General features: G+C 57.8%; 1 protein-coding gene across 1 annotated transcript in view; it reads right to left on the minus strand.

Moving 5' to 3' along the window:
* Window positions 1-4,172: 4,172 nt before the first annotated feature.
* The window catches only part of ZNF775 (zinc finger protein 775), a 34,333-nt gene continuing 19,168 nt past the window's right edge, over window positions 4,173-19,337 (minus strand). The window contains exons 4-8 of the mRNA XM_040473050.1: window positions 19,029-19,331; window positions 18,265-18,322; window positions 11,381-11,724; window positions 8,196-9,082; window positions 4,173-6,523 (exon numbers count right to left, since the gene is read on the minus strand). Of these exons, the coding sequence (XP_040328984.1) occupies window positions 8,452-9,082; window positions 11,381-11,724; window positions 18,265-18,322; window positions 19,029-19,331 (1,336 nt within the window). The 3' untranslated portion in view covers window positions 4,173-6,523; window positions 8,196-8,451. The remainder of the gene's footprint in view (window positions 6,524-8,195; window positions 9,083-11,380; window positions 11,725-18,264; window positions 18,323-19,028; window positions 19,332-19,337) is intronic.

Raw genomic sequence — 19,337 nt, forward strand, 5'->3', positions numbered from 1 at the left:
GCAGAGTACTGGCCGGACCAGAGAGACAGCCCTATTGCCTGTCACTTCACCCCCATCTGGGGACACGAGTTCGGGCATTCCCTCAGAAGCCCCCAGGACCTACACCCTGGCGGTATCTATTGGATCCAGCGTGCACCTGTACCAAGGCTCACTGGCAACATCAATGCTGGAAGAATGGACTGTGTCCCAGGGCCTCCCTAAAGGGATGGTGACCAATCACACCAAAATCCACCCTGGGGACTCTGCATGTGAGACCAAGAAAGACAGAGTGGTGGTGGTGAGGAAGCCGAGGGCAGTGGCAGAAAGCGGCATTAGCGACAAGACCACAGGCGCCACAGCGAACACAGGACAGGAGGCGGCAAAGATGGCCAGTGTGTCCCCCTTCACCAGCCCGCCATACGCTTTGTATGTTCAAGTCGAGACTGAGCCCTCCCCGATCCCGAGAACTCCGGACGATCCGTTCTTCCCCCAGGAACCCCACGCCACACATACACTCGGTAATTTTCTGGGAGTGTTCACATGTGGAGGCGCCTGCCTGCCCCGCCCTCCACCAGTGTTCCTGTCACCTCTCAGCACCCCCGCGTGCACCCCCCTGTGCCACCCTTCTCCAGAGCCCCTCTGGCCCCACACCTGGACACAGGGCACGCTGCTCCCACAAACAAAGTCTCTCTTGGATCCACACTCTTTAAACCTAACGTCTGGGGACAACTCCTTGTCCCTAGCAGGTTTCCACATCCCAGAAGAGGGACCAGCTCAGCCCCTCCCGAATGAAAGAATTTCGGATCCTTTCCACACTTGAGAGGCACCTATCCCCAGGGGCTCTGCCTAACAACAGCCTTTTTAATTTTTTTTTTAAAGTTTATTCATTTTTGAGAGACAGAGTGTGAGCAGGGGAGGGGCAGAGAGGGAGGGAGACACAGAATCCGAAGCGGACTCCAGGCTCTGAGCTGCCAGCACAGAGCCCGACGCGGAGCTCGAACTCACAGACCGCCAGATCATGACCTAAGCCGAAGTGGATTCTTAACCAATGGAGCCCCCCGGGAGCCCCAACAGCAGATTTTTTTAAATGATTACTATCGGGGCGCCTGGGTGGCTCTGTTGGTTAAGCCTCTGACCCTTAATTTCAGCTCAGATCATGATCTCACAGTTCATGAGTTCGAGCCCTATATCAGGCTCTGTGCTGACAGCGTGGAGCCTGCTTGGGATTCTCTCTCTCCCTCTCTCTCTGCCCCTCCCCACCCATGTCCCCTTTCTCTCTCTCTCTTTCCTTCTCTCTCAAAATAAATTAAAAAAAAAACCATTAAGATGATTACTGTTAAACACAGCAGCTAATGTGCTGTCCTGAAGCGTCTGTGCCCAAGTCCAAGGCTGGTTTGAGACTAGCAGTGGGAAATTGTTTGACATGAGCTTAACCGATGGCCTTCCAGAAACAAAGGTCTGCTCCAAGGTGTCTTTCTGTCTCTGCTGCTAGAAAATGCAGCAAGTGGTGTCGCCTAAAGACAAAACAAAATTAGTATCTCATTCCACAAGCATCTGCTAGAGGGTAGAGGGTGAGAGCAGCCACAGGAAGGAGCAGGGCTGAGTCCCAGGAACAGTGTGGGGACCAAGGAGAGGAATGCCCTCCTGGGGGGGCATGGCAGTGCATGGGCCCCCTTGCATCTCATGAGGCCTTGCCACACAGAGTGTCTCTGCTCTTTGCAACCCAATAGAGCCCACACGAGCAGTCAGGAACCAACTATAGAATCTCACCCCTAAAAGAAACATCAGGGGGTGGATACTCCACACTCTTCTTTTCGTGGATCAGAAAACTGCGGTTCAAAATGGTAAGGATCCTGGCCAAAGCCATGGGGCTATCCTAGACCCCAACCCTTGACCCTTGATCTAGATTCTTCTGCCTTGTCTCCAGTTGAGAGGGGCCTCAGAGCAGCTGGTGAGGAGATGTTACACCAGCGCTTAAGGCTCGGGCCTGGCCCCTCACAAAGGAGATGGCCACCCCAATCTGTTAATCTACTGACAATTCTTTGCTGGAAACCTACAGGTAACCAGCACCGCCCAGAAGTGAATAAAGATACTGGTCGTGGTCTCTTGCGTGTGCAAGGTGCTTTGAACCTGTATTCCCCAGAGACATCTCCTTAGGCCCGGGTCCCTAGAAGCAGAGCCTGAGGCAAGGATTCCATCCAAGGGGAACAGGTGTTATTGCGAAGTGCTCTCTGAAGAAAGGGGAGTGGGAAGCAGGATTGGGTGGGGAGAAGAGCCAGTGATGTGGTCTCAGCTGGAAACTAGCATCATCGGATCCCTCAGGACTACACTTCAGAGTTGGCCCCCCTGTGGGGGTTGGCGAGGGGCAGCCCTACAGGCGACCCAGCTATGAACCACTAGCCACCCACACTCACAAGAGCTTGGAAAGGGGATCTGAAATGGCACCAGCCGCACCCGGGGCAGACGTCCTCTCACTTGGGCATCATTACAAAAAGGAAATTGAGGCCTTGCCACGTTTGGAAGGGGCTCGTATGGAGGGAGAGGGAAGATGGGGAGCGGTATACAGACCAGGTAGAGGAATCGCTCTGGGTGAACCACCTGCTTCCTCACCCAGGACTGGCCACTTTCTGGGCCTTTCTCTCCTGCCAAAACATTCGCATAAAGCCAGGTTGGGCAGGCCAGGTCAGCATAGGTGCTTGCTGCTGGTGTGCACGCCAGGCCTCACACGTGGTGGGGGCGGTCGGGCAGGGGCCCTGGACCCTGGTGGAGACAGCATCTTGCCTCCACACCCACAAGCCTGCCTCAGAGGTATGCCACGTCTCAATCTCCTCTTAAAAAAAAAAAAAAAAAGTTTATTTTGAGAGAGAGGTAGAGAGCAAGTGGGTGAGGGGCAGAGAGAGAGGGAGAGAGAATCCCAAGCAGGCTCTGCAGCTGTCAGCACAGAGCCCAACACAGGACTCGAACTCACACACCGTGAGATCACGACCTGAGCCGAAACCAAGAGTCGGACATGTAACCGACTAAGCCTCCCCTGCGCCCCTCAGTCTCTTCCTTTTGACAGAGGGTTGATGGCATGTCTGAGTCAGAGGCCCACCTCAGAGAGGCGGGCAAGTGTCAGTGCAGGGCACCTGTGTCTACACACGCAACTGCCTGGGGATCCTACTGAAATGCAGTTTCTCAGATTCTGGAGCAGGGCTGCGATTTTGCATTCATAACAAGCCCCCAGGTGACTCAATGTCACCGGTCAGTAACAGGGTGTCGGTCTGCCCACCTGGAACCCACTCACCGCCTCTCCGTCTGGTTGTCCTCTGGTGAACCAACCACTCCTTCACCTGCCCACAGACCCGGGCTCCAGGGGGGCTGACCCCTCTGCGGCACTGTGTGCCCCGGGGCCTGGCCATTCAGATCTCTGCCCTCTGCCGCCCCATCAGCCCTGCAACTGGTTCAGACCTTTGGGGGAGAAACCTGGCCTCGGCCGACAGAGGGCTTCTTCCCAGCCTGGGTGCGAGCTGGGGAGGCAGCCCCCAGGAGGGAGGGCAGAGCCCAGGACAGGCTGGGTCCCGACTATCACCCTCAAGTCACTGCATTTCTGTCCCCTGAGTCCGCAGTTCCCCATGTAGGCATTAGTCAATTTGAGTCCAACAAGAGTCCTGCCGGATCCACCCCCAACAAACCCAGGTTCCACGGGTCCCGTCCTTGAGTTACTGGCACTCAGGACCTCCCTTGGCTGATAGACGCCATCAATGCGGCCCCAAATCTGTCACGAAGAGGAGGACACAGAAAGAAGGTGCTGGGGAGAGCCTGGGCTGTGATCAGGGCCGGCGCTTTGGCAACAACAGGACTGTCACAGCTAAGCAGACTAAGCTCAGGAAAGACACGTGGCTGGCCAAGGCCCCCAGGTGATGGGGATCACCGCGCAGGCTCTCAGCAGGTCTGGACTCACTCTCAGCTGAGCAAACAGTCGAGGCTGCTTGAAGGGGCCCCAATATCCGTTACCCAAATCCAAATAGCAGTCATCATCCAGATTGCAGGGGAGGGGGGAGCTAAACTATTCACTGCTGTGGTTTTGAGCTCTGCTTGCTATAACCTTTGACAAACCATAGCACACAGCTCCTCGAGACACGAGGGGCGCAGAGATAGAGCCCTTCGCCCTGCTCCCGGCGGAGCCCCAAATGACCACTGCTCAAGCCAGCTGATGTCGAGAGAACATTTATTCCACTTGGTCAGCTCCGGCAGCTATCGGTGACCGACGGAAATATCCAGCCTGGACAACCGTTGACACGCACTCCCGCGTAGCCATGGGGGCATCCCTCCTGTCCCACTGGCCCAAGTAGGGGAGGACCTGAGGTCTCCTACAGTCATTAGTGCCCCAGGGGAGCCAGCTCACAGCCCAGTGAAACGAACACACAACCCACGTGTGAACTCACCCGCCACCTCCTCCCACCACCAGCCACCCTCCAGCCTCCAGCACTTGACCCATCAGCCAGTAGACAAGTATTTCCTGAGTGTTATGAGCCCAGCCCTGTGCTGGACCCTGTTGGGGTTCAAGAGGAAATGGCACGTCCCTTGCCCTCAGGGAGCATACAGTCTAGCTGGAGACTCAACACACACACACACACACACACACACATACATACGCACGTGCACACGCATGGAAAGCCAGAGTGCAAGGCGGCATGTGCCCCCGAGGGTGAGACGGTGTTAACACAGGGACCGTTCAGAGAAAGAGGATGGAGGTCCTGGTGGAGAAGTGGGTTTGGGGAGGACGGGGGAGGGGCGCATTTCACAGCAATACCAGGGAAGGCAGAGGCAGGGAAGGCAGAGGCTTCAACAGCGCATGAGGGCTGCGTGGTTAGACTGGAGGGAGGTGAGCTGAGATCGGCAGGGAGGCTCCCTCCCTGAGGCTCCCTCCAGGCAGGCCAAGGATCAGAGCAAATGGAAGCTTCTGGAGTGCAGAACGCCTCCTGTTTCTCTGATCTCCCCCAGCACGGTTTGTTATTCCAGGACGAGGCCTACGGCAGATTTGCAGCAGGCTGCAAGGGAGACGGGACAGGCAAGATCCCAGGGCAGGAGCTGGGGAGGGGGGCCTCCAGACAACCCTGACCAAAGCCCAGCTGGGCCCTAGGACCTCCCACCAGAACGCTCCACAGCGCCCCCCACAACTCCCATTGCTGGGATTTGATCTAAATCCATGGCTCCAGGCCTCTCCCCACCCCCAAGGGTTTCACTAAGTAGAACCTGCATCTGGAGGTCATCGAAACCCCAGCCCAGCCCTAATCGGCCACACCTCTTCAGATGAGTGGTTCGTTCTGGGGAGGCCAGTGAGCTCCAGGCCAACCCGCTCAGGGTGGAAACAGAAGTCCTCTCCCTGCTGGTGGTCCAGCCTCTGCCCCTCCACATCCACGCACGGACCTCGGGAAAGCTCCTCGGCCCCAGAGCTGGCGGGCACCAGGAGCCAAGCTCCGTCTCCCCCCTCAGCCTTCCCCACATCAGTCCTGGCTAAACACCTGGTGTGGCACAGGCTTGGCTGCTGGGAAGCAGGATCCCTCCCCCCGGGTGGACCCAAGGGCACGCACAGCCTACACCATGGAGCTCCCTGCTTTCCCCACCACTTTCACGGTGAGATCAGACAGAGCCCGGGCCAGGGATCCTGGGCATGGTGAAACCCAACAGCCAGAGCAAGCACCCCAAATCAGAGAAGAGCAAACCCAGCCCAGAGAGCCTCCAGCAATGTCTGTGGAAGGGAAGAGAGGTTCCAGGAGCCTGAGGCCCCGTGAGGCCTGGGAGGAGAGCGACTAAAAGGGTCCCCTCCTCAGAATTCTTTATTCCTGAGTGAGGGAAGGAAGTTCAGCAGGGGGAGGGAGAAATGCTACTTGTGGGGCGGCCCGACCCAGGGATCTGTCGTAGGTAAGGAAAGCGTGGCAGGTTCTGTCCTGGGGCTGAGATTCTCAGCCAGGAGTCCAGGAGCTCTGGCATTGTTTGTAGATTCTCGTGTCTCCGTCTCCGTGAGTATGCGCGTTTTCCTGGGGAGGAGGTTCATAGCGTTTGCTAGATTTCCCAAGGGTTTCACACCCCCAAAGTCTTAAGAACCATTGCTCTGAAAGGAAAGTGGAGCCTTGCAAGTATGGTTCACACCTGGGGGAAAGGCTTCGCCTCTAGAGCCAGGCCTCCTGCTGACTTTGCTGTGTTCTCCTGGGCCAGTTACTTGCTGTCTCTGATGGGCCAGGCAGGCGCAGAGAAGCTGGCTCTCCACACAGGCACTGTCCCTGCTGCCACATGAGAGTGGAAGTCTGTGGCCAGGCAGCCAGGACGAGCTCTTCTCTGGCCATGACTCCCAACTGGTTCGGGGAGTTTTTCCACCGGGGCACAGAACCGGCCTCCAATTCCAGGCTGCATCAGTCCCCTCTGCAGGGCACCTCCCGAGGTAGGTCTTCTTAGGGGACATGTCCTCATGCCGGTGGGCAGGGCCCCAGAGGGCCCCATTCCTAGACTCTGTGCCCAGATGTGCCTCACACACTGCCCAGAGGTCCTGCCCACTCCACATCTGTTCATGGAGACAAAGAGACGAGGGTCAGGTCTGGGGCTCTGACACGGCCCTGCCCAGCCACCCCTCAGTCACCTCTCTGGGGCTAGGCGGGAGGAGTCTGTGGGGCCACCCTGCACTTGTCCAAGGCTTTCAGCCAGTCCTTTTAGCCCCCTACAGAGCACTCCAGGATTATCAATCCCATGAACCCCTGAGACAACTTGGGGTTAGGGCATGTGGGCTCCAGATGTCCCAGGTCCCAGATTAATCTCTTCATCTCTGCCACCAAATACTAGTCCACACTGCAGCAGCCACCTGGTGGCAGGCCGAGGGCCACTGATGTCCAAGGAGCCACAAACTCTAAGGAAGGGCAGAGGGCAGGGACAGGTCTCCAGCACCTAGCAAGGTGGTGGCAAAGGCTGGGCACAGAGCAAGGGCTCTGTGAGTGCAGGTCCCCTCCGACGCCCCCAGCTCCCTTCCTCCCAACCTGCTACTGTGGATTCCAAGACCCCCTCGGGCACCCAGGGGCGCCCCTGCCCAGGATCCTACCACGTGGGATCTTGTCACATCCCCACAACCTCCACACTCCATTTTCCCGCCAGTAAGAGCTTCTCTTGTGGGCAGTGAAATAGAGATGAAGGGTCTTGGGGGCCAGGCTTGCACTGTGACACCACAGTACTAAGTACTAAGTGAGTACTAAGTGAGATTTGGGGCAAGCTTGGGTGAGCCTGTTTGTTCACCTGCCAAATGGCTGAAGAAGCCTCTGCTTCAGAGCACCAACTTGGAATCAGGAGCCTGGGAGACAGTCCTGGCTCTCCCCCTTGGTCAAGCCTCTTAGCTAGGGGCCTCATTTTCTCTTGCCCAGATGACCCCACAATGCTGGAGCCTCCTGCTCACCCCACTTTGACCTGTCCTCACAGTGCGTGCATTACCCCTTGAACCATATGTCTGAGATCACCACGCTCTTCCCATTAAACATCTTGGTGTCCTCTCTTTATGGCCACAAAGTCCTTTGTAGGGCACATATGGGCCTCCTCTATCTGACCCCCACCTCAGAAACCCCACACCCCCTTGCTCTCCCTAGAGAACCTCTATTCATCCCCCGGACCCAGTTCAAGCCATCAAACACTTTGGGTGACACCAATCACCTCCCCCACCTCCCAGAATACGTTATAGTTTGTCCACTAGGATAGCCTGCATCACCTGTGTGTGTACCAAGTGTCACCCCTCAGATGACAAGGCTTTGTGTCAGTGCCTCCTCCCAAGAGCACAGCACTGTGCGTGGCACACTGGGGTGCTCAATAAATGTTTCCAGACCAGCGCTGTCACCCTCTTTTATCTAGTAATATTGACTACAATCCTCACAATATCCCAGGGAGAAGTCCCTCTTAAACACAACTTAAACAGATGAACAAACTGAGTCATAAAGTGCAATGATTTCTCAAGTACACCAGATAGTAAGTGTTGGAGTCAGGAGACCTTGGGTGTGGAGGGGGTAGGGGGTGGGTGGGTCTGGGGACTGTGGAGAGCAGCCCTCTCCAGGTGACTTTCAACTCTGACATTCTGGGAAAGAAGATCTAGTAAGAAGCTTGTCATACACCCAGAGCCCAGTTCACCCCACCTTCCCTGCCTGCCCCTGACCCCAACCCCTGCCCAGGCCTGAGAGGGGACCGGGCCAAACCTTAGGTCTCACCTACTCTAGGCCGGGTGAGCCAGAGGAGGAAAACCAATGCAGGGGCCTAAAGCAGCTGTGGACGACCAGCGGTAGGGTGAAGACTCGGAAAGAGGCGGCCCAAGCGGGGCAGCGGCCCACTCCTTCAAGACCCCAAGCCAGCCCTCCCCGTCTCTCAGGATCAAATCCAGAACGGGGGCCGCAGCCCAGCGCCATCTCCTGGAGTCACGGACGCGGCTCTGGGGCAGGAAACCGGCGGCGGCAGGCCTGGCGCGCATCATAGCACGCGGCCTAAATGGGCCGCCTGGCCCTCGGGCCCGTGGCCGTGGCTGCGCTGGTGGGTCTTGAGCGAGCCCTCGCGCGCGAAGCTCTTGCCGCAGCGGGCACAGAAGTAGGGCCGCCGCTCCCCGAACACGCCGGGGCGGCGCGGGTGCGGTGCGGGCATGCGCGCGTGGGTGCGCTGGTGGTTGAGCAGGAAGCGCGGCTCGCGGAAGCAGCGGCCGCACTGCGCGCACTGGTGCGGCTTCTCGCCGCTGTGGATGCGCTGGTGCGTGAGCAGGTTCTGCTTGAGGCTGAAGCAGCGGCCACACTCCGGGCAGGGGAAGGGCCTCTCGCCGGTGTGCGTGCGCTGGTGCACCTCCAGGTTGTGCTTGACGCTGAAGGCCTTGCCGCACTCGGGGCACACGAAGGCGGCCGCGCGGCCCACCCCAGCGTGTGCCTTCTGGTGGCGCACCAGGCTGGGCTGCTGCGAGAAGGTCTGGCCGCACAGTGGGCAGCGGTGAGGCTGCTCCTCCGCGGGGTGGTGGATGACCAGGCCTCGCTCGTCCCCCAGACCCTCCTCCCCGTCCCCCGCAGGGGACCCGCCCCCCGAGGACGCCAGCTCTGTCATGGGCACTTCCAGCCGCAGTCACCAGTCCCTGGGGAGGCAGAAGCAGAGAGAGGAGTCAGGGGTGGGGGGATCCAAGGATCAGCCGGCCCCCAACCTCAGGGACACTGGACCTTGAACTGGCTTCCCACAACTTCAGCAGCCACCCCTCTACAGTGTTGTTCAGGCCAGCGTTCCCCTGCTGGAAAGCCCTTCTTTCTCCTCTACCCTTTAATCACACCCTGCCCCTCCTTAAGGCCTTTCTCAAGTTCACCTCCTGCTAGAACCTTTCCCTGACCCCTCCAGCCCCTCCTGAGCCCTACGGCCCAACCTTATGACCCTCAGTCATCACAAAGCCCTGGCCCGGTGATGCCTTAAGGACAGAGCCGCCTCCTTCTTTTATCCCCAACAGCAAGCACCCAACCTGCCACACAAAGTACTGAATAAATGCCAACGGGTGATATCCAGGGGCTTCTAGTCTTACAACTTAGCACCTGCATATGTCTTATCTCTCCAACCAGCATCTCAAGGAGGGAGGGGATAGGTAGGTGCATCCCCAATCTGGAGGGAGGGATGGGGTCACCGGTGGCTCACAGATATTTTTGAAAAGCGTAAAAGAAGAAACAAAACAAAAACCCTGTACACTTGAAAGTAATCTCAATTAAACATTAAAGGCAGCAGCTCTTTGTTTATCAAAATGTGGCATGCCTGCAAAAGGTTTGCAAATCACTGAAAGGGAGGGTGACCTTCCCTGGGGGGCCGGGGGAGGGGCGGTGCTGGTCTCAGCTTGATTCCTCTTAGCATCCCCAAGACACGGAAGCCTGACCCCGAGGCTCAGCAAACACCCCCAAGTTCGGCTCCATTCCATTCATGCTGGTTCTAAGGATTCTCTTCCCCATAGCACCGTGGTCTCTTAAATTGTTTCCCACTGTCCTCACAGCAACCCCAAGGAAGGAACAGGGCTTATTGAGCCCTACTTTATAGACCGGGTAACGGAGGCACAGTGAGGTCACCTTACTTGCCCAAGGTCGCACAAGGTGAGCTCGGACTAGGCCCTAAGTTTCCTGACTCACTGTCAAAAGCTCTTCTCAATGTGCCAGCTGGTCACCAGCTAAACTCCCCTCAAAATACACACGCATGTACAAGACCACCACTATCCTGACCACTGCAGAGTTCTAGATCACCCAAAGGGCCACTGCTCCTGTACAACCCTGTCTGCAACCACTCCTCCCACGCCCCCCCCCCCCCCCCCAATAAAAGCCTAGGGCTCCTGTTCCTGCAGAGCACTGAGGCCTGCCCCAGAGCAGGCTGAGCCGGCACTCCCCTGCGGTCCTCCACCCCCATCAGGGACCTAGACCTCCATGCAGGCCTTCTCTACACTTCCAGATCTCACTGTTCACTACAACCTCAGTCGATCTATCTGCAGAGTGGGGTCTCAGAGATCCCCCTTCTTTCTCCCCCTACCCTGAGGCCAGGGTGGAACACACACCCACCCTGGAGAAGGGGACCAGTACTACTTGCATTGGACCCCACCCACGAGGCTCTCAGCCCGCCAGCTGCACTGACATTTGCAAAGACAGACCATCACGGTCCCCTCGGCCAATCTCAGCCTGGCCTTGTCCCTGGACAGCCTCCTCGCTCTCCCCGGCATGTATCTCCCACCAAGGACCCCACTACGGAGAGGGTCTAAAGCCACGGCCCCCTCTTCTCCCCCAAGTTCCTCCATCCCCTCCCGCACTCACAGCCCAGGCTGCGCCCCTGCTCCTCCGGTCTCCAGCAGTGGCTCTCTCCTCTAGAGTCTGCGCTGCCCAGCGCAAATACGGTAACTCTCCCGCAGCGACTCCCGCGCCCCTTCTCCCTCGCCCCCATAAAGACGGCCAGCCTCCCGCACCGGCCTCCTTATCAAACTGCTGCATTAATCAAAAGAGCTGACCCCACCCACCCGACCTCCGCACCCACAACCGGGCCGACTCCCGGGGCCAGAGCGACCCAGGAGAAATATGGGAAACTCTGCGTCGCAACCTCGCCCCCACGAAAAGACGTAGGCCTCCCACCCTGCTGCCGCAACCCACCCCACGTCGCTGCAAGGCCCGGCCTCCTCGGGCCACGGATGCGACCCACCCCCACCCCCAGCTCCCGCGGCGCCCCCCGGGAGAACCACGCGACCCTGGATAAATACGCAATTAAGTCGCGGCGCTCCCCGCTCCCGGAAAGGCTCTGCGCGGCTCCCGGCAAATACGGTAGCGCGCCCGCAGTGACCCGCCCCCAAGGGTCCGGCACTGGCCTCGATAAATACGGTAATCTCCCGCCGCGGCCCCAGCCCCGGCGGCCCGGGACTCACGTGGCGCCGCCTCCCGAGCCCTCCGTCTCCGCCGCAGCGCCGCAGTCGCCAGCGTCGCCGCAGCCGCACAGCAGCCCCGTGAGGCTGGGAGGTCTAACTCGCCAACGACCTGGCTGGCGGAAAAAGGAGGGCTGCGAGCGCTGCGCCCGCGCGGGCAGGAGAGGGAAGCCGACGGGAGCCGCTTCGGGAGCCGGAAGCCCCGCCGGGCGGGTCACCCCAACTTCCCCGCCCCCGGCCTCGGCCGTTCCCATCGCCGGATCCCCCCGAGGCCCCAGTCCAGCAGCAAGAGCCTCATCCCCATCTCCGTCATCCCGAAACAGCGCTACCCAGGCCGGGCCCACGATCTGCCCCCAGGAAGCCGGAAGGGTCTGGGGCGCTGGCGGTTTAAGCCTTTGCTTGCAAGAGAGAGCAGGGGGTGAAGGCAGGAGCCCCTGCTGCGCAGCCTCTCTGCGCGGGGTGTCTGGGAGACAGCCATCGAAGGGGCGGAATCAGAGCTGCCCCGGCTGACGGGGTTGCGAAAGCCTCCCCCTACTCTGTGGCCCGGTTTATGCCACCAGGACGGCTGGCAGCAAGGAAGAAGTGATACCCCTACTGTCCCCACCTCCTCAGAATTGGTCTCATTCCGATCTGACCAAAGATATCCCATAAAAGGTATCCCGGAGGGGCCTGGACTTCAGCTCAGGTCATGCTCTCACGGTTCTGAGTTGGAGCCCCACACTGGGCTCTCTGCTGTCGGCGCAGAGCCCCGCCTGGGCTCCTCTGCTCCCCTCTCTCTGCCCCTCCTTGCTTGCATGCTCTCAAAAATGAATAAACATAAAAAAAAAAAAAAAAAAAAAGATAGGGGAGCCTGGGTGGCTCAGTCGGTTGAGCCTCCGGCTTCGACTCAGGTCACCATCTCCCGGTTTTTGAGTTCGAGCCCCGCGTCGGGCTCTGTGCTGACAGCTCAGAGCCTGGAGCCTGTTTCAGATTCTGTGTCTCCCTCTCTCTCTGCTCCTCCCCTGCTTGTTCTCTCTCTCTCTCTCTCTCTCTCTCTCTCTCTCTCTCTCTCTCTCTCAAAAATAAATACACATTAAAAAGAAATTTAAAAAAAAAGATATCCCATAAAAGAGCCACGTATCACACCCTTTTAGACAGGCCTGGGCTGAATTGAAGCTTTCAACTGTCCTTCAATAATAATACCGCTTACCTATACATTACTTTTCTTTTTACAAAGCCTTTTCCCATTTATTGTCTCGTGGGAGCCTTCCAATAACCACGTGCCGTGTATGTTACACAAGTATCATTATCCTATTTTATAGATGGGAAAATAAAATAAAATTGAAATACAGAGAGCTTCCCTGGAGACCCAACGCTCTAAGCGGCCGAGCCCAGATGGGAAGACAGGGCCACCACCCAGCTCACTGTCCCCCGCACCACCCTGGTACCAAACCCCAAACAGAAACAGGGTGTGATGATCGTGATTGGAAATAATCTTGTCCAGAGTGAGAAAGTGCCTCAGAATTCACATCTCATAGATCAAGACACTGAGGCTGGAAGGGAAAGCGATTTTAAGTTAAAAGTGCTAAGAGGAACATCAAGTAGCCTTTTTCTCTGTAACCCCCGGTAGCTGCCAGCTGGGGCCCGGGCAGAGCTCCTTACAACAGATGGTGGATGTGACAGCTGGGGTGGCGCCATCCCTGAGGAGGGGCTGTGGGAGACACAGGCCTCCCAGCCCCGTGAGGTCGCCCCTGCCACTCCACCCTCAAAGCCTGGGAATCGTAGAATTCCGGGGGGGGGGGGGGGGGCTGGAAATAAACTCAATCCCTTATTCTCAACACCACACCTGAAGATCAGGCCTGCCTGCTTTCACATCCCGCTCTGTGGACCAGTGAGTGCATCCCAGCAGGTCCATCCCGCCACCCTCAGCCTCTCGAGGACCCACCCCGACCCCACCCCCTCCGTGCTGCTTTTGTAGCAACTCACTGAAGTATGCGGGACTTCATGAGTTAGACATCCCAAGGACGTTGGTATTTAAAATAGAAGCAACAGGGAGGGAATTCTGGGAAGCCAAAAGAAATGAATCCACCAGGATAGATGTGCCCATGGCGTTGACAAAAGACCCCTTAACCACTGATAACTGATACCCACGCTCTACCCAGGGGCTGGCGCTTTGCTTGGGGGCTGGGGGGGGGAGGGGGGACAGCCACACCTCCCAGCTCTCCAGCTCCCTTTGCAAAAGTTGTCACCTGCCAAAGCAACCAGCTTTCATCTCTTCTGCAGGCTACAGGACAAATGGGGACACTTGGTAAATGACCAGGTTTCTCAAAAGCAGCAACAACACTATACCTGAGGATGCCACCCATATTTTTAGCAGCACTTTCTAAGTAAGCTGTGCCAAAATGGAAAGGACAGGAAAGGCACACGGTGGGGGGATGGGCGTAGGAGGGAGACAATGCCACCTAACACCCACCTTGTCAGTGCCAAGGGCCAGGGGATCCCGGAGGCCTCCACTCTCTGCTCTGCCAACGTGTGATTTCTGCTGAGTCACCTCATTTCTCTGGTTTCATACACATGCAAACCACCCCCCCCCCACAACAGACACCCCTCCCTCACCATTCTCATGTGCTGCGACGAACACAATAGAAAGGAGATGTGGAGACATTTTGCAGAGGAAGCCATGCCTCTTTACACAGGCAGGGCTAGTGGCCGGCACGGCAATCACCGCGGCTCCACCAGGCTCTTGTGACAGCCGGACACTGGACCCTAACAAAGGCCTAGGCTGCTCACAGCCAAAGTGACCCGCAGGCTTGTGGCCCCCCGCTGTGAGTAGAGCCCTGCTCAGGGCCCTTCCACTCGCCTGGGGCTTACTAGGTGGACAATCACCCCCCTGCTTGCTCCTGCAGTACCCGAGGGGCCTTCCTCCAGCTCTCCTGCTCTGGGCTCTGTCCCCAGGGCTTTCCTGCTCAGCTGGGCAACCACTTCCCCCCTCACTAGCTCCTCCCATCTCCCCCAAATTGGACAGCGGTCACTAACATCCCCTTCCAAAGCACCTTGTGCTGACTTCCAGTTGGGATTTAGCACACCTTTGTGTTCCCACCGGGCTGTGAGCCTCAAAGGGCAGGGACCATGTTTTTGGCATCTCTGCATCCCAAGCGCCCAGCATATAATAGCTCCTCAGTCAATCTCTGTTGAATGAATGAATGTAGTTCTGCAAGCTCCATCTGGGAGCGTGGAGAGAAGAGATGCCCACCCCCCTCCAGCTAGCCAGTGTGCTGATGTCTTGTAAGGAATTGGGGGGGGGGGGCGGGGTTGCAGGGAAGGCTACGGCCCCAGCATTGGGGGCTGGGAGAGCCCGCCGACCCCCGTTCAGAGATGGGGGGCTGTGGGTGCGCAGTGTCACCTGCACCCAAAGTTTCTCTTTCCTTGACACTAAAACCCAAGATGTGACCTATGATCAACTCAGCCAAGCCCTTAAACTTGCAGCTGGCCTACTTAACACAGGTGGCGACTCCCTCCTTACGGGATGGCGCTCTGGGGAAAAGCCCATTCTTCTCTTTCCACAATAAACGTCCACTTGTACAAATGCTGTGCAGGTAGCCACACATGGAGTTTATCAACGTGACGACTGGAGCTGCTATTTATTGAGCGCTTGCTGTGTGCCAGGCACTATACTATATGCTCTCCCACAGGCTATTTGCACGGGGTCCCATAGCATACGTGGGAAAGGCAGAAGTCCGCCCCAGAACTCTCTGACTCTGTCCACTACTCCCAACAACAAAGGAAAGCTCTTTCTAGATTTACGCGGTGGCAGGGAGAGAGACACAACATTTCTACCCCTTCTCGGGAGGAGCATTACTCCTAGGACTGTACTGTCCAACTGCCACGTGTGGCCATTTAAATCAATTAAAATAAAACAACATTTTAAATTCTGCTTCTCAGCCTCACAAGCCACATTTTAAGTAGCCAGTAGCCACAGGTGGCTGGTGGCTAGGGTATCGGACAGCACAGCTATGGCATGTTTTCATCATCACAGGAAGTTCTACCGGATAGCGCACCCCTCCTTCCAGATCTGAGTAACCTAGGAGACACCACTGTCTTTTGAACCCAAAAGACAAGCTCTAGGATACCATTCGTTTCTCTCTCTTCTCTGCCACGATCCAGTAAGAACACTGCCATGTGAGAACACAGTTTCCAGCCGCAACACTCCTCCTCTTGCCAAAAGGTCATTTTTTTGTTTGTTTTGCCAGACGACTTGATAAAAGGAAAAGGTCTCAGAAGCATCCCCCACACCCACCAGGAGCTACCAAGTCCCTGCTGGTCCCGCGGCCTCCCTGTGGGTGCACCTGCTAAGAGGGTTTCCAGCCTATTCTCCCTGGGGCAACTCCCTGGGGCTGGGCAGCAGGAAGCCAAACTCTCCTGAGGAGGCTGCCCCCCTGCCGGCTGACTCCCGACTGGGAGCTTATGTTGCTTGCCAAAGAACCACCATTTTCCAAGCTCCGGGGTCATTATTCTTAGCTCCCAGCCTGCTTCTAACACGAGGATGATGCAGGCACTTCCAGAAACCCCAGCTCCACCAAGCTCATCTGGCCCGTTGGAAGCTTGACTGCGGGGTCCCTGCCGCAGACCTGCACTTACCTGGATGTGGACAGTAGTCTTTTAAGATCCTGACTGGCTGGTGGTTGTCTTCTGTTCCCCCGTGGAACTCTTTTCTCTCCGCATGCTCTAGAGTATTCGGGAGTGTAAGCCACTAGGATAGACCTGACCTCCTTCCTTGTCTGATTTTATGACATGACGTTTCCTGAGTATTCCCTGGCCTAGTTTTATTCTTCCAAAATGAGCGGGGATGAATATGGAAATTGACGATCCAGGCCACCCTGGGAGAAGCCTGGGGTCGGGACAGTGGAAGGGGCTTGGCTAACAGGAGGCCTGGCACCTGCCCTTAGTTCGTAACTTGAAACGCGACCTGGCGGACAAGTCCCTCTGCAACATCCCGCTTTCCCGGATCACTGCCCTGCCACGGTCACCGACCCGCAGTGAGGCTAAGTGACATGATGAACAAGGAAGCTTTAGTAAGGGGGCTGGGGGCTGCTCTTCAAGAGCTGGCCGTACAGATTGTTCTGAGCTACGTGTGTATCAGTGATTTTCCACGAAGGTTCATGAACTCCTCAAGGAGAGGGGCCCTGACTGCTATTGGCTGAATTGCGTCCCCCTCCAAATTCACATATCGAAGCCCTGACCCGCCCCCCAGGTGATGGCATTCAGAGACAGGTCCTTCGGGAGGCAGTTGGGTTTCAGTGAGGTTGTGAGACTGGGGTCTTCCTGACGAGATTAGCGTCCTTGTGAGAAAAGGAAGAGACGCTCCCCTGTCCCCACCGTGTGAGGACACAGAGAGAAGGTGGTTGTCTACAAGCCAGGAAGCGGGCCCTCACCAGGAACTAAATCTGCCAGCCCCTTGATCTTGGACTCCCAGCCTCCAGACCGTGAGCAAATACACGTCCGTTGTTTCAGCCCCCGGCCCATGGCACTCTGTTGTGGTGGCCCACAGCGTCACTCCAGTTTGGCACAGCGCCTGGCACACAGTAGGCTTGTTTAGTGAACCGGTTTGCCCTCCCCTGACCTGGTCCATGGGGCAAGCATCGCAGTACCTCTCTGCTCTAATGGCACCCTGTCCCCCTTGTGACCCAAAGCACTCACTTGTGAGGACCGGTCACCTCGGGTTAGTGAACGGACAGCCTCATGAATGTGCACGGGGAAGAAAGCTGCAATTAGACCTCGTTAACCCCTAGCAACACAGCTGTTTGATTGACTTGGCCATCAAACACAGGCCTTTGTGGACAACGGCCCGTTCTATTGTACAGAAACTCCCATCTGACTGAGGCCTTCACCGTCTGCCTGCACTGCCCCTCAGGCACCTGATTTGACAGGGCTCCAGGGTCTCACAGGCTGCTGTCCTTCCTGACAGCAGCCTTCTAATGCAGGAACGGTACTCCGGGACGCCTTCCTGGAGGAGGTGGGCTTTGCTGGAGTTGGCCTCAGGATTTTCTGAGTGGCAAAGTGGAAGAAGCAGATGACTCCCGAACTCTCCCCGTGTTTCAAGTAGGTGTTGCTGAGATCCCGGGCCCTTGGCCTCCCTGAGCAGGGCAGCCTGGGACAGGAATTGCAGGAGGGGGCAGGCATTACAAGGGAGGTAGGGCAGCGCCTAGCGCCTAGAAGAACCCTGCTGGGCTGAGAGCCCAACTCTCACATCCGTGCCAACAACCGGGCCCAGCTCGCCCAGTGGGAGATTCCACACAGCAGCGTTCACAATGGAAGACCTGGACCAGTTGGGCAGCCCGGCTGAGCGCTGACCGTTACCGGTGCCCCCGTTAACCCAAGTAAACCCCGTCGCCTCCACAGGTCTTCCCATGATGCTACAATAATCAGAGCTCCTGCCGGGTGAGGGGATATTCAACAGGACCTGACAACGTGGTGGCCAGAAGCCGGGCTAAATCCGGCAGCTCCTGGAAAACAGGTAGCACTTCCTCGAGTTCAGAGAAACCGGCGGGCCCCTGGGACACAGGCAGGCACAGTCCGTCCTCCTACAGAATGCTAGGGTCCCCTCTTTTTCCTCCCACCTCCCAGCTCTCCAGCCCTAGTGCCCCAACACCCACCCTCCCCTCCAGAGGCCCAGCCTGGAGCCCCGCATCCTTGTTTTGGAAGGGACCCCTGGGGACCAGAAGTAGAGGAGGGCATGTGGGAAGATACCAAATGGCTTGGAGAGGGCAGGAGAGTACTGCCCCCCACCCCCAGCCAGAACCAGGCACGGGGAGCTGCTACGCTCAAGGTCGAGCTCCCTGTCCCGGTCCTGGGGGCAAATGGATGCCTCAGAGCACACACAGACCTAGAGTTCCGAAAGGGCAGCTTACAAAGGACAGTGAGACGACGTGAGACAGTCCATCCTTCATGTTTTTCTCTTCTGCAACACTGACATTGAGAAGGATCCAAGTCAGTGACGGCCACTGGGAGCGCCACACGAGGGCTTCTTTTCCTGCTGTGGGCCCCTCCCCAAGCTACTGAACCTCAGCTGCCACCCACCCCTCTCGTGCCAGTCCGGCCACCACACCCATACCAGTCCCAACGTCCAGCCCGCTGTGGCAGCACCCTGGGCTTTGGGGCACTCAGGGTTGAGAAGGACCGCAGAGCCATTCAGTCCTTCCAAACATATGCACTGAATGGCCATTAAGTGCCAGGCACTGCCCTTGACATTGGGGCTGTGCTTGACCCTCCTCAGCCGCGACTGCTTGGCTTCTGTCCTTGCTATACCAGCGCGTCTGTTAAAACCGCCCGCACTAGACTGGCCTCTGGCCGTCCGGCAGCCTGCATGGGACAATCAGTCCAGCCCTGGGCCATTCCCCACCTCCCTCCCACCTCCGAGGGACAGACGGACACATCCGGCCTCCTGAGTGAGGGATGCTTCGTCTCACGTCCTCCCTGAGCCCACACTGGGACCTCTACCTGCCCCCTTTGGGCTGCTACTGGAATTCTGTTCTCTAGCCTTCGGAGCCTGGAGGAAATCGCCTTTTGACGGGGGTTTACCCCCTGGGGTCGTAGGAGCCACCGTTCCTGGCCACGCGCACCCCCACAGACATCCCCTCCCGCCCCCACGAGTCCGCTTGGGTCCGAGGCGCACTAAAGCGCCGGGTCCTTGGCGCTGGGGGTGGGCGCCAGGGCCCCCCGGTGCACGCGCTGGTGCTTGAGCAGGTGCTGCTTCTGGCTGAAGCCGCGGCCGCACGCGGCGCACAGGTAGGGCCGCTCGCCCGTGTGGTTGCGCCGGTGCCGCGTCAGGTTGGGCTTCTGGCTGAAGCGGCGGCCGCACTCCGGGCACGCGTAGGGCCGCTCGCCCGTGTGGATGCGCTGGTGGATGGTGAGCGCCGACCACCACGAGAAGCTCTTGCCGCACTCGTTGCAGATGAACTGGCGGGGCTCGCCCGGCCCGGCC

The sequence above is a fragment of the Herpailurus yagouaroundi genome, unplaced genomic scaffold (assembly GCF_014898765.1).
Source record: "Herpailurus yagouaroundi ecotype Mexico unplaced genomic scaffold, PumYag 100, whole genome shotgun sequence".
Lineage (NCBI taxonomy): Eukaryota > Metazoa > Chordata > Mammalia > Carnivora > Felidae > Herpailurus > Herpailurus yagouaroundi.